Source organism: Monodon monoceros, unplaced genomic scaffold (genome assembly GCF_005190385.1).
Source record: "Monodon monoceros isolate NGI ecotype Baffin Bay Population unplaced genomic scaffold, NGI_Narwhal_1 Super_Scaffold_20, whole genome shotgun sequence".
NCBI lineage: Eukaryota > Metazoa > Chordata > Mammalia > Artiodactyla > Monodontidae > Monodon > Monodon monoceros.
Genome location: NW_021703777.1, coordinates 110,341,859 through 110,356,472, shown reverse-complemented (window position 1 = coordinate 110,356,472; position 14,614 = coordinate 110,341,859). Strand labels below are relative to the sequence as shown.

The 14,614-nt window shown below is 36.7% G+C and overlaps 1 protein-coding gene across 11 annotated transcripts in view; it reads right to left on the bottom strand.

Moving 5' to 3' along the window:
• The window catches only part of ANK2 (ankyrin 2), a 272,366-nt gene that overhangs the window by 65,691 nt on the left and 192,061 nt on the right, over positions 1-14,614 (bottom strand). For all 11 annotated transcript variants that reach the window (XM_029235234.1, XM_029235242.1, XM_029235243.1 and 8 more), the window contains exon 23: positions 5,115-5,259. In XM_029235234.1, the coding sequence (XP_029091067.1) occupies positions 5,115-5,259 (145 nt within the window). The remainder of the gene's footprint in view (positions 1-5,114; positions 5,260-14,614) is intronic.

The following is a 14,614-nucleotide window of genomic DNA, read 5'->3' as shown; positions in this document are numbered from 1 at the left end:
CATATACTGTCATCTTTATGAGGTGTCAATATTGCCAACTTCAATTATTTTTGAGGAAATCATCACTTGGTAGATAATTCATAGTAATTTGGGGCTCTCTCCTATTCTGCTGTAGGATTTATGCCCCCAAAGTGAATGCTGAATGTTAGAGGGTAAGTGACATGAATCAAAAAAAGTTTAACTGTCTGATCCTGGCACTTCCCTGGCAGTCCAGTGGTTAAGACTCCACGCTCCCAATGCAGGGTTCGATCTCTGGCTGGGGAACTAAGATTCCACATGCCACATGGTGTGGCCAAATAAATAAATAATCAAATATAATTCAATAAAAAATAAAATAAATATTTAATTGATCCTATGTTTTTACACCTATATTAATCTGTGTTTATAATAAAATCAAATCTAAATAAAATTTGACAATATACTATTTTATGTTATATAAGCTCTTGGGGAAGATTGAGGCTCCTGACACGGCCAAGGCAGGAGCAGCCTGAATGCCTAGCAAACCTATTCACCGGGGTTTTAGTCCTGGCACTAGGAAACAGCTTATATTATAGCTGTTTTTACAGCTGTGCAGTTAAGATTTTGATGGTGCACTTCATAAACAGGCTGCTGTGACCAACCTTGGTGTGACCTTGAAATTGAGGATGGGAAGCTGATTAAATTATTGGGGAAAGGGGGTTTTTAATCTCAGCAAAAGCTTGTCTCAATTAGTGGACTGAGCATTTTTTTTTCCTGCACTTGTATTGTTTTGTACCAGGCAGCGCTAAGATCAACAGCTCTTAAATTCTATTATCCTTTATTTTGTTTTGAATTGAGCCAAGAGAGGGCAAACAGTAGAGAGGTCAACCTCTTGAAATGATATGGTGTCTACAGGCTCAACCATCTGCCCCCATTAGTTCTGTTGGGCTCAGATTTGTTAATTACTTAATCTCTATCCTCAGCTTTAAAATTCAAAGATCCAGATGGTGACTTTACACATTTAAAAGTGCTAGATTCATATGAATGAACAGTACTAAAGGACCAACAGGCACTTGAGTAAAGGAGTAAAGATGCCTGCTCATAACAGCAAGTAGAGACGTCGTCACTACGTAGATTAACCCTTAAAGGCAGCACTGGAATAGTAGAAACACAGGTCTCAAAGGGGAAATGGAAATTTAGCTTGGATGGGAACAACTCGAATGGCAAAAAGAAGGTACCTCAAATAAGACCCAGTGACGTGGCTGCCACTACTGTAAATGTGTAAACTTTGAAAAAAAGGCAGCCAGGTCTCAATGGCCACTCTCAGGGAGGCACCACAACTGGGTGGATGTCTGTCTGCTTTAGGAATGAGGTATTAAAGAGCTCATTTGGCTGTGAATGTAGAGCTACATCCTGCAATCAATGTATCAGTAATAAAGGTGGATTACTGATATCCATCTACCTGATACCTGGGTCTATCTTTCAATTGGTTTTGAAACAGGAGCAAAGGGGTGTTGGTGCTATTTTTTGTCTTTCCTAGAGCCCCAACAGGAAAGAAATACAGGGGGAGAAGAAAGGAAAGAAAGAGACAAAGTGACTGACCACAAAAAGGAGATTGGGGTAAGGAGAAAAAGATGTTAGAAGATGCAGACAGAGAGTGAGGAAAGTTGGAGAGACAGAGGGAGAGAGAATAAGTTGAAACTATATGTCTAAATATCTCTATCCTCTGATTTTATTCTAGTTCACTCTGCTTACTGCCTTCTAAAATGCTAATTGGTATTTAATCAATGTTTATAGTTCTAACTGATCTTTTTTCTATGATGTCATAGAATCTACTTAAATGAAATATATGAAGTAAGAATATTCCAAGAGTAAAGAAATTATTCTCTCTAAAGGAATCATGACCAGCACAAAGGTCTGGGATAACTCAAGTCTCTGGATCAGAAATTGCCTACCCTGATTTAAAACAGTGCAAGCAAATTCAAATATTTTGCAACAGAGTTGCCTTTTTTTTTTTTCCAGTAAGTCAGAGGTGGTGCTGTTCAGTTAATAAATCTGCAATAACACATATCCATAAAAGTGTAAATTTTTACTTGCTGTTTAGCTAAGGGATAGGCCAAAAGTTTTTTATGATCTTAAATTTATACTTTTTTCACCATGATACAACTGGTTTCTGGACACATATTAGGTGGTATCAAAGTCTGTAATTCCACAGAAAAGTATAATAATTACTATCTTAGGAAGCTGCAATATTTATTAGACATCCACTGAACGGTGTTTTCAAACCTACTGAGCAAGTGAATATCCAAAAATGTCAATGTGTCTGATTTAATACATGGAGAATCTTTTGTGGTTCATTGTTATTTAGCGTTTTACATTGAATTTGAATAGTATTTTTAATTTGTGAGTAATAATAAAATAAAATGGACACAAAATCCAACGAATCAACTTGACTGTGTTTCTATTCAATGTGATTAAAATTTACCTATTTTTATTCTTCTGCATCCATGTACATTTTAGGCATCTGAATCATTTTTTTTTAATTATCTCCAACTATACATAGGCTAATTAGGTTCCTTTTGGGGAAGCCATGCTAATGTTTTATCAACCACAAGGTGGAGCTGTGACAGTTAAAACAGTCAGGCCTGGGGCCTGTCACAGACTTGATTCTAGTAAAATATTCACCCTTCTAGCTTGAATAGATATTCAATTTAATACATAAAAATCCTAATTTGAGAATAAATCCATAATTCTAGAATATAAGCACCCCCTGCCAAGACAGACAGACACACACACACACACACACACACACACACACACACACACACACACATACATTGAGCAGGGAGCAGGGAAATGTGGATGTATCCGGGAAAATCATGTTTTCATGCTATGTAATACCTACCTGGGCATGGTACTATTGAAAGCACACCAAATAAAGAAATAATGAAAAGGAAAAAAATGGTTACCGAAAAAAGGTAACTTATATTGAATTGTCTAAGCAAAATTTAAAAAATAAATAAAACACTGCATTGCAATCATGAAAATGAGGTACTGACTATAATTCCATCTTGGAGAGCATGAATACATCTGGTGTTCTAGAAATGCAAGTGTGGAGCTGGACAACAGCTCACGTCTTCAATGTTTCATATCTCCTGTCTTTGCAAGCTGAGAAGTATTCAGTTTAGGTAGAATCCTCTAACCACTGACCCCTGTCTTATAGAAAGTATTGTTCTAAATCTTTCTCAGTACTAAGTACTTTCAAAGAAGGCAAAAGGATCAAATCAAGCACTTACTCTTAGTAAAAGAAATCAAGCTGGAAAAAAAAAAAAGGATTTTTGGATAACAGTAATATGATTATTCATAGCTTATTATGAATTTTTGCAAAGCCATAAACATCTCACTTTATTGAAATTTGAAGCTTTTTAAGAATCTCAGACTGTGAGGCCCAAATCAATCAGTGTATCAAAATTCAATATCTAGAACACTGACACCATCACAAGCTCCCCTACCCTCACCCGCCAAATGGCTCCTCCTTGTGTACCCTGATCCCAAGGACCACTCTCTACCTAAGTCATTGAAGCCAAGGAGCCAATCAAGTCTCCTTCCTCTTCTTCACCCGCCCCATGAAATCCATCGCCAGATCTGGCCAGTTTTACCTCACAGATATGTTCTCAAATTTTTCATTTCTAAAACTCTCCCCATGACTGCTACCACCCAGGTTAGAGTTCAAGTCGTATCCTAGCAACTTCAGCGAACATTACCGCAATAATTTCTCAGGTGGTCGATACTGCCAAGTTTAGCCCTTTGACTACTTTCCTCTAAAATTCATCCTCTATATCACAGTCAGAGGGATCCATCCGAAATGCAAATGTGACCTCCCCTCCTGCATACTTACACTCCAGCCACACTGCACTATTCTGTTTCTCTCATGCACCACAAGCCTTTGCTCACCTTATTTAAGGCTTCAAACGCCCTCCCCACCTTTCTTCACCATCATCACTATTATTCTGTCTCGGTTTGGGCTCATTCCCTCCAGGAAGCCTGAGCCTCAGGGCTCCAGTTGCACTCTGTGGGTACCACTAGCTTCATCTCTCTCTCACTCCATTAGATTATGAACTTAGCAATTACATATTAGTCATGTTTGTACCTCTGGTACCCACCACAAAGCCAGCCCAGAAAGGCACTCATTACACGCACACTGAATTGTTTTAAAAAAAAAAAAGATAGGAGGGAGGCATTAGTACTCAAGGGAAAGGCCCAAGAAAAGCTTGTTTTTGCTAATTGCCCATTCAGAATTGACTACTCTTTAAGGCATTTATTTCTTACACTCCAAATGTGCTGGATACAGCCAAGAATAGAGCCAATATTAAAGTTGTAAACCTAAGATAATTGATTAGCAAAAGACATTACACTATACGTACAACCACATGCTTAACCTAAATTGACAGTCATACTTTTGATGAGGCACCACGGGATGTTCTTAATCAGTTTACCTCAAAAAATAATAAACACCTGGTGTGCTAGTTAGCAATAACCCCAAAATTGATTGTATATTTCAGAATATAATATAAACCTCCCTGGGTTTGGCTATAAAATCTGGGCTCCTTCAGATTTTGCTATCATTGCTTTTGGTATCCAGGCTCTTTAGGGATTCTGTTCTGATTCTTTTTCATGAAAAAATCAGTTCCAGGCAACATTTCCTTCTCAGTTTGTTACCTTTTAATCCTTCTTCACAACATACTTTTGTTCACAGAAACTATGGCCCTAACAGAAAGCCCCAAGGAGATTGGGAGGATCTTATAACTGCCGTTTAGTAAGAGTGTCCATAAGGCAAAACCGTCCTTTTAATTTGCCTAGAGAAAAAAGTTGCAGGTGATAAAAAATATCATATTTTAATGGTTCAGAGCTCTTTACTGATCACGGCTCTGATTCTTACAATGCTTGACTCCTACTAAACTACTTAATCTCTCTAGGCCTCAGTTTCCTTTAAAATGGACACGAAGTTGTTAGAGAACGCAGAAAGATAACATGCTAACTGCTGAGAGGAGTGAGATACCTATCGAGTGTCAATAATGGTGTCTACTTTTTTTATTATTATCATAAAAGTGTGTTGCACTCACTTCTGATATCAAGGGAAAGCTTTATGTGAATACCTGTCAGAGCGTCCTCCCTCCAAGCTGTATCTCAGGTAATTCATCCCATCCAGGAACTGACTGCTAGGTAGGGAGTCATCACCCAGTTCTTTTAGATCCTCAGGTCTAAGGTACTCTCCCCCATCACCTGTCATTGTGTCATCACCTTGAGGCAATCAGAGAAAGATGGAGAATTACTTGTTAAATGTAATATCGACTACAAAATATGATTATGATTGTGAAGAAATCAGAATAGCACTGACATCACTGAAACACTGCATGCTAGAAAAAAAACAAAAACAGAACACATGCAACTACAGAGTGCTAAAACTCAGGTAAACAATGTTTGACCCATTTTTCTATTACCTACTAAGAAGAAATAATTACCTGAATTGGAATTCTTTTAATATCAATTTTCTTTACTCATTTCTTTATCCCGATAGCTGATTTATCATGATAGCTGATTTATAGCTTTATATTTAACTTAGCAATTAGCACAATATGTAGACAACTTAGCTTCTGTCTATAGTATCAATAATTTTGTACATAATGTCCAGCATTAACAGTCTTTTCATGTAATTGACAATATGCTAAGAAATACCTACTGCTCTAAAACAAATAAGAGGTGTATTAAATGGAACAATATGACTTATAAGATTAGCAAAATATGCACATTAGGGAAAGAACACTAGAACGAAGTAGACAGATTATGACATTGTAATAAACAACCTTGAATTTAATTTTAAAATCATTACGGAGCATAAAAAGGATGCTTTGCTGGAAACTAGATGGTTTCCCAAAAGTGAAGTACAGGGAAAAAAGTGAGATAGATAATAATTAAGCAGTGGCCAAAAGCGATGATTAAGTGTTGTAGCTCTCATTTGGAAGCACAGATGGTACGAGTACATTCCCTGCCCATGAGCTGGAATAGAACGCTTTTAAAAATACACATTTCAGGAAATTCAATAAATAATACCTCAGTCACAGAAATGCTCTCCATACCATTAATGTGCTGGGATGGGGCATGAGGCATTAGTACTCAAGGGAAAGGGGGAATAATTTAGCTGAGAGAAACAATTTTTGATGATCCTTTAAGCGTACTAATCACACACTGAAAGCCTGATAACCCATGTAAGGGAAAATGTGAAAGAATGTAGTTCATTCCTATAATTAAATTAAATATTTATTTTAATCTCATCTGTTTAAAATAAGTGTTCTAAATCAATACTAATTTATTTATAAAGATACAGCATTAAAGACTTTTAAGAGGAATATGTTTTCAGCATCTCATTACTTCCCTGTATATATGATCCTAAGAGCCCATAATCAAGACTATTAGCTCTGTAAATTACTTAAAGGCAAAGACACTTTGAACAAAAGACCTTCCAGTAAATAGAAATGTAACTTATTCACCACTAAATTTTTTTCTCAAAGTCAATGCATTTAATATTTGGCAGTTACAAATCTCATCATTAAAATTACTTTTATTGCTCCTCAGTGAAATCATTAGATTTTTATTTAGTTTTAGCTAAGTGAATTAGGCTACACAGAGTAGTTATTAAAAGTTTAGTCTTTAAAATCAGATAGACCTGGGTTCAAATTCTAATTCTACTACTTACTGGCCAGTTAATCTTCCTAAGCCTCAGTTTCCACAAGAAGAAAATGGGAATGATACTAATAATCTATCTCATGTGTCAGTTATCTGAACTAAGTAACATATAAGGATTATAACAGAGTTCTGGAATATAATAATCGCCAGTTATTATTTTTATCAATACAAAGTGATCTAAGTGTTGACACACCAATGAAATATGAGCTAAATTTCATTTATGCAGAATAATTTTTGAAAAATTTAAAGAAAAATATAATTGCACTGTTTAAATATTTCATAAATCTGACAACTCTAATGAAAACATGAATACGTTTTTAAAATTAATTTTGTTAAAGTGGTTCCCCCCAACTCTTGTATATATTCTCTTCTTCAAAGTGTTCCCTCACAAAACACGATGCAGCAATAGCAGCAATCCAGGGATAAATAACAATATAGATGAACATGAAATGCATGATGTTGGTGAACTTTAAGAACCAAAAAGGTCAGAGGAGGGAGAGATCACTTTAGAATAATGTAGTGGGTTGAGTAATGTCTCCCCTGCCCCCAAATTTCATGTCTACTTGGAAGCCCAGGATGTGGTCTTATGTGGAGATAGGGTCCTTGTAGATGTAAGTAAAGTAAGGATTTAGACAAGATCATACTGGATAATTGCAATGAGGGTGTTTTTTACAAGAGGAAGAGAAGGACACACAGAGACAAAGAGGAAAGGCCATGTGCAGGCAGAGGTTGGAGTGATGTGTCTACAAGCCAAGGAACACCAAGGATTGCTGACAGGCACGGAAGCTGGAAGAGGCGAGAAAGGGTTCTTTCCTAGAGCCTTCGGAGGTTAGCATGGTCCCACCATGGACTTCCAGCCTCTAGATCCGTAAGAGAATGAATCTGAGCCACCAGCTTGTGGTAATTTGCTGTGGTAGCCCTAGGAAATTCCCAAGGAAGCTGGAGAAGGAATCACTGAAGAAGGAATGGGAGCTGGTCAATTGCTTGGGGGCAATTTTGATGGGCAGAGATGATGGTATTTCAGGTGAGAGGCTAGTGTGTAAAGGGTCATGGAGGGCAGTAAAAACAGTATGAATAAAAGAGTAATACGCATTACTTACTTAGAGAATACTAAGTGGAATAACTTAGCACTACTCAGCGTCCATGCTGGTGAGCAATGGCAGAAAGTCCAGGAAGAAAGTTGGTGTCTGAACAGAGTGACAAGATCTCGAAGCTTGGACATTTTATTATAGGACTTGTGGGACTTATGTGTTCCACTATTTCCCCCTTCTTGTTTAATTGGTAAATCTTTATATAGGAGTATTTTTATGAGTCAAATAAGTTGGGATCCCCATTGCTTTATTTCTGGGAGAAAAAAATTTCTAAGATCAATCCTAAGACTTGGTTTACCAAAACATAGGCATTGTCTGGTTTGGATATAAGCCTAAATTATTTTCAGAAAAAAATATGCACGTCCTGTTAACTTTTGAGAAAACTAAGCCTAGTCTTATTTATGAAAAAGTGAAGGGAATGACTGAATGCAGGATGTCATATAATACAAGCTGTACCTTATGGATCCCTTGAGCAAGAGGCCTACAAAACTATGTAAAACCCCATATACTCTCTCTCTTTCTCTATTCCCCACTCTACTACCCCCCCACCCCTAATCCCCAAGAATCTAAAATAATTGAGCTTTGCTTTCTAGCATCTAATTCCTAATTTCACCCAGATTAGGGCATCCTGCCCATCTTCAGAGTCAATCTGCTTTTGCATTTCATCTTGCTTCTCCTAATTTGCCAGTTCTCACCACAGTCTCTTAGCAACCAAGATGGTTACAGAGAACAAAGACAACTCAAAATAAGTTTCAATTTCTTGGTTCTTAAAATTACTCAAAACTCCTTAATACAGTAGGCCCACACTTCAAGTTTTCTGTCTTATTCCTCTCATCTTCCCCTCTTGTTATTCCTTGGTAAAGAGAAGGTTTATGAGTGAAGGAAAGAAAAGAGAAAAGAAGGAAATCTAGCTGGACTGAATCCCAGTATGGAGAAGCAAGGCCCAGTGCCGGCAGTTTTATCTTGTAAAAGGTGCAAACAAACTACATGAACTTAGCTTTCCCCCTCTTGCGCATAAAGAAACTTACTATAAGACAGAAGGAGAGCAACTGGAAGAGTACATTTTTAATCAAATGTATCAAATTGTGTGCCTCTGGTGTCCAGTCAATGTACAATTTCAAAACCCCTGATTACGCTGAGTTCTGTGAAATAGTGGATGTCCTTTACATTCTCCCTCATTTCTGCATTTTGATGGCTTTATTACAATGCTATCTGACTAAGACAGCGGCTACATTAAAAAATCCCCTCCTAGGTTCCGTGTTACCAAATGTGAAGTTTAGAGGTTTGGGGACACCTATGGTGGCCTTAGCTGTATATCCTGATGTCTTGATTATGTCTCAGAGAGAAATGGCCCAAAGATGCAAAATCCCTAAATGCTGTTGCCAGGGGCCAGATGCTAACCCAATGTTGGAATTAGCTGGAAAGGTACCTGTTTAGGTACTAATCTCACCAGTGCTACCATAAAATGTCTCTCCCAGGATATGTGCGCATAAAGCATGCTATGCAATAGTACACATCTGCAGTGTGGGATGGAAAGTAGAAATGCCTGTAGAAAATGAAAAATCAATTTGGGAAAAATATAATACAGCTCAACATTTTAAATGTTATTAATGTGTCCAAAAAATAAGATAATCATATCCTTGCCTTTCACCTTGGTAAGTGAGACGACCTCTACAGTCCAAGGCTAGCCTATCCCGGCCTTTAAATCCTCATCTTCTTTCATCGTCCTAGATACCTTGTCTGCTAGGCCCTTCATCTCCAACCTCTACTTCTCTGTCAGCCCTTTCTTTCCACAGTAACATCATCCATATTTCTGCCATCTTTGAAATACAGCTTCCTCCAGCTCTTTAGGCCTTCTTTATTTCACACTCTGAGTCCTCTTCCTTTCACAGTCAAACCTATTAAAAGAGGCTTTCTATTTTACAAATTAATCAGTGGCCAAGAGGTGATTTCTTCTTTGGAAAACTACCCTCCTTAACTTCTCTGACATAAATCTCCCCTGGTCTTCCCCCTGCCTCTTTGAGTCTTTCTTTTCAGTCTCTACTCTCCTTAAATGTTGATACTTGCCATCTGACTTTTCTTCTCATTTGACAAATTATCGTGTGTTTTTAAAACTTCAAGGACCACCTATATTTTGCCTACACATATATCTGCGTCCATTCCAAACCTCTCTCACAAACTCAACATGCACATTCAAATGCTTCCTGGACTCCACCTAAACTTCCTATAAGCATCTCAGATTCAGCATGGTAGCATACAACTCATCTTCTTCCCCACCCCACTCTCTGCCCATCTGCTTCTCTGCAAATTCCCTACAGCAGCAAACAGTACAACTACTTCCCTACCCTAGCCAAGGGTGGGCGGGGGAAAGGGATGAAGGTCTGCTTTCACATAAGATTTTGAATTTAAATATTTAACTCTTGTTTGAGTACAGTTCTATTAGGCTTGGAAAGAATTTTGCATAACTCAGAAAGCTTATGAAAGAATGGTTATACCCTAACATACTTTCTTTTATCAACTTACTTACTTGATGTAAAACAAACAAAAAGCAAACCCTATTTTTTTGCATCATAACAAACCTAAAGTGAATTTCCTTTTTGTTTCCTATACTTGAACAACCGCTTCCCTGCCATTACATATTTACTTACTTAATAGAATTCTGACTTCCAGGTTTTAGGACTTAACTTTTTTTCATTGTATTCTCCAATCTTTCCAAACAATTTTATGAAAACCCTTTCCTACTAATTGTAGAGCATTGATGTATCACTTGCTTTTAAAGTTTCATGTTTTAATATCTGGAGACTACAAGATTCCTCAGTGACAGAGGCACATTTAGCCATGACCAGCCTCTATGAGACACAGATCACAAGAGTATGGGCATAAATTAAGATAAAGTGGGAAGGTCCCAAGGATTCTTCATTCTGACAACTCTTCACAGTGCTGGGAAGAAGGAGATTCTCTGACATGTCACTGAGCTCTCTCTCTCTTAAGAATACTCAGCACTTCTGCTGATAAGTGGGTAAAGTACTGAAACCTCGGGTGTGGAGCCCCACTAACGTCAAGTGTCCACAGTGGAAGTATGTCAAAAGGAGAAGGTAGATGTGCCTCAGTATTTCATCCCAACACTCAGTCATTCTGGAGTTCTCTTGATTATTAGTACACATCGTCCCAGAGAACTAACGGAGAAGTTTATACAAACCACCCACTGACAAATCTCTGAGTATAAGGGATACATGGGTCACATTTCCACAGGTAATTTAGTTACACAGGTATATAACCCCTGAGCCCTACCATATACTTTATGGCTATGGAGCTGAGTCAGCAAAGACAGGAGTCAGCTCAGGACCCTGTGAAGATGCAGAGGATTACATTTACAGCTTTGTTTTAGTCTACACAGTAGAATATTCTGAGACTGAATTCCCATTTCTCTTTTTCTTCCATTTCTCTGCCATTTTGCTCCATCAGGACTGATTTACATCATGACTGAGCTATTACAACAGCTTTCAAAGTGGGTTTAGATTCCACATTCATCACTTAGTAGCTCTGTGCCACTGAACAAACTACTAAACGTGTTTAAGCCTTAGCCTCCTCATCTTCAGGTGAGCCTTTCTCACCTGAAAAACAAATGAGGGGAAATCCATAGCCTATCCCGTATGGATGCTGTAGGGATTAAATGAGACAATGCACCGAGCATTGTGATGTCTAGTAAATGCTTTCTCTTCCCTCAGATACCTGCTTCCTTCCAATTTCATCCTAATGCACTCCTTTGGTGTGCCGCTGTTGATTTAATCTTCAGACGAAACAGATTTAATTGTTTCAATCATTAATTGAAATCTTTAACACATCCTAATTTCCTTGACTTTTCAGTTGAGAATCCAAACATTCCACAGCGAAGCCCCGTGTGTTTTAATGCATCATCCAGAATGAATGACTAGATTATTCTGTCACTCTGTGTCTCTCTCTTGCCCTTTCCCATCTCGGGACCTTCCCATACTGTTCCTTCTCCACTCCCTAAAACCTGTGCCACCCTCCTATTTATCTCTCAGCTTTCAGCAGTTCCTTGAGACTGTGCTAGGTCTCTCCATCTCCAGATTTTCCCAGGCAGATATGAAAAGCAGATGACATAGTGCCTTTAGTTATGCTTCATTAATTTATACATCACCTCTCCATATATGTTCACTTTTGATTCCCCCATGGTACCAGTCATAGAGCTTTACACACAATAACATCACTTTCACTATCTGTTGATTGGATTAATGAGTGGAAAATTCTGAATGCTTCACTATAGCAAGTTAGCCTGAAAGGACATCTGTACTTGGTTTGCATATTCTTCTGAGTATTGACACATAGACTATCATTAAAATAGTAGAGCTGTAAAGAAAATAGGGACTGGCTAATACTATCCAAACACATGTGGCTGCACTTTGTCCATATACATGATGGTAGGTTCCGTGAAAACATTTTAAGAGCACAAAAAATTAAAGGATTGGCAATGTCAACTAGTCAAATTCCTTTATACTAATTGTTTGTACTAAAAAGTTACTTCACAAAACTCAGACATATCATATACAAAAATATTATTCAAATTGAATTTCTTTCTGGGGAAAAATGTTAAGTTTTTGGCCATAACTAGACATGGACAGCTTCCTCCATCACCAAGAAAGATATTCTTGATCATTAGCCAACATTCCTCTCAAATCAAGAGTTCTTATCACTAATAACTTTTAATACATAATAGTTTTAACAAAAGTGTACAAGATGTTATAACTAGGTCTTATATTATGCAATGGGCAGGTCCAAGAGGATGTTTCACACAAATGGAATTTCTAAAAACCTAGTAAATACTTTGGATGCATTAGCTATTGGAATTCTTTAACAATTATTTTGGAAATAAATAACTATTTTTAGATTAAATAATCACTATCTAATTTATCTGATTTATAAAGTTAGATTTTCATGTAATAGGTTTGCTTAAAGTGGTACCACATATACTTTGGAAACTTCTTGCTAGATAGAATATTTTATATTATTCATTTTTCCCTATATGCCAAAGTGCCCCCTAAATAATATTTAAAGGTTCCTTCATTTCTAGCTAACTTTAAAAAATTAGATTATAGCTACTAACTTAATATATTTTTAACCACATCTAAAATATATCTTTATCCAGGAATGGGATGACTGCATATCAAGTAGCCTAACGTAGTTTTTAACATGTTGATAATTCAATGTCAACTTACCCAAAAATTAATTTTTCTCTAAATTTGTATTTTAAGAAGAAATATTAGTTTTGGGAAAATATTTATATAATGTTCATTAGATAATTTAATTATGCTAATAGGTCTCAATAATAGTTTCAAAAATCATTAATAGCATAAGCAATTCATAGTGTTAAGCTTCCAAGTTAATAACAATCCACACACCCAAATGCACACGTAAGCAATTCCACTCATATTACACACACTATTTCAAAAACCACCAGATTAGTATTAGGCACCCAGATTTACATATTAAGCTAGTTGCTTCTAGCCAGTTAAGAAAAATTAAAAGCAAAGGCAAACTTTCACTTCAACAGTTTTCTCTAAAGGTACCTGAATCACTAAGCACTTCCCCATCAATAAAGTGGTCACCAAACTGTTTAAAAGCTGTTCAACATGTAAGTGAAGATAAGAAAGAAGATCACACGAAACAAAATATAGTGTGCATGTACGGATGCCGAAAATTGGCAAGTATTAGGATGGAACTCAAAATTATTATAATAAATACTTGGAACCATTAGCTTTGGCAATACCTTTTAATTTACTTACAATAATACATTGACCCAACATTTGTTTGTTCTTGTCGTAAGTTCTTATAAAAGCTAAGACAACTCAATGTCTGTTACCGATAGGTGAATTAACAAATTGTTTCCAAATGAGGGCATCTCAATGTAAAGTTTTACCTTCTGAATACATCTTGAAGAACCTAAAGAAATACCTTTAATATTTCTCCATAAAAGCAGTTAGTATTGGGCCTACTACTACGGTCAGTATGGCAATAATTTTTAAAACATGTACACTTATGTACATGTATTCATGTATACATGTCATGTCATGTATATACATACATACATATTTTTCTAACAGGCACACTTGACCAATAGCTGCACTACTGAAACTTGGTTGCATACTTTATATGCTGCATTCATGATTTTTTTAGCAGATTTTTCTTTTTGTTCAAGAAAAGTCAACTACTCTAGTTGAAGTAGAGGTGGGGAGCTAGAAACCCTGCTGGCAGTACCTCTAGCATGATGCCCCATACCCACCCCAAGGCAGTCCCTGGTGCTCCTCGTAGAGCTTCTCAGACCTTTGAAATCCACTGGCTTAGATAATTTTTATCAACTCTAGAACTATAGGGGGCATATAGTTCTTCTGACTTAAAGAATCAAATTCTTATGTTGAATTTGTATGACTTACTCCTGCACTATTTTTAACCTTCGCTAAGGCTCTTTTTTTCTATGTATTAGTTTTAAAATATATTTTTTTCTATATATTAGTTTTAAAATATATTCTGTATGTTTGAGCCAATTAGAAAGCAGAGATTTCTCAATATACCGTTGATAGAGTATACGTTAAGTTCTTTTACTTTAAAGCATTTTAATAAAAAATGTATTTTAGCATAGTTAAAACATATTAACAATAATTGTATTATCAGGTAGATATTTTAACAGATGGCCGACTTCCAGTTTCTCTCCCTTGTCCTAGTCCTGTTATTTAGTAAGTCATTAAAGATAACACCAGTTGAAAATATATAAACAAAATCCTCCCTCCCCCAAATTGAAAAAG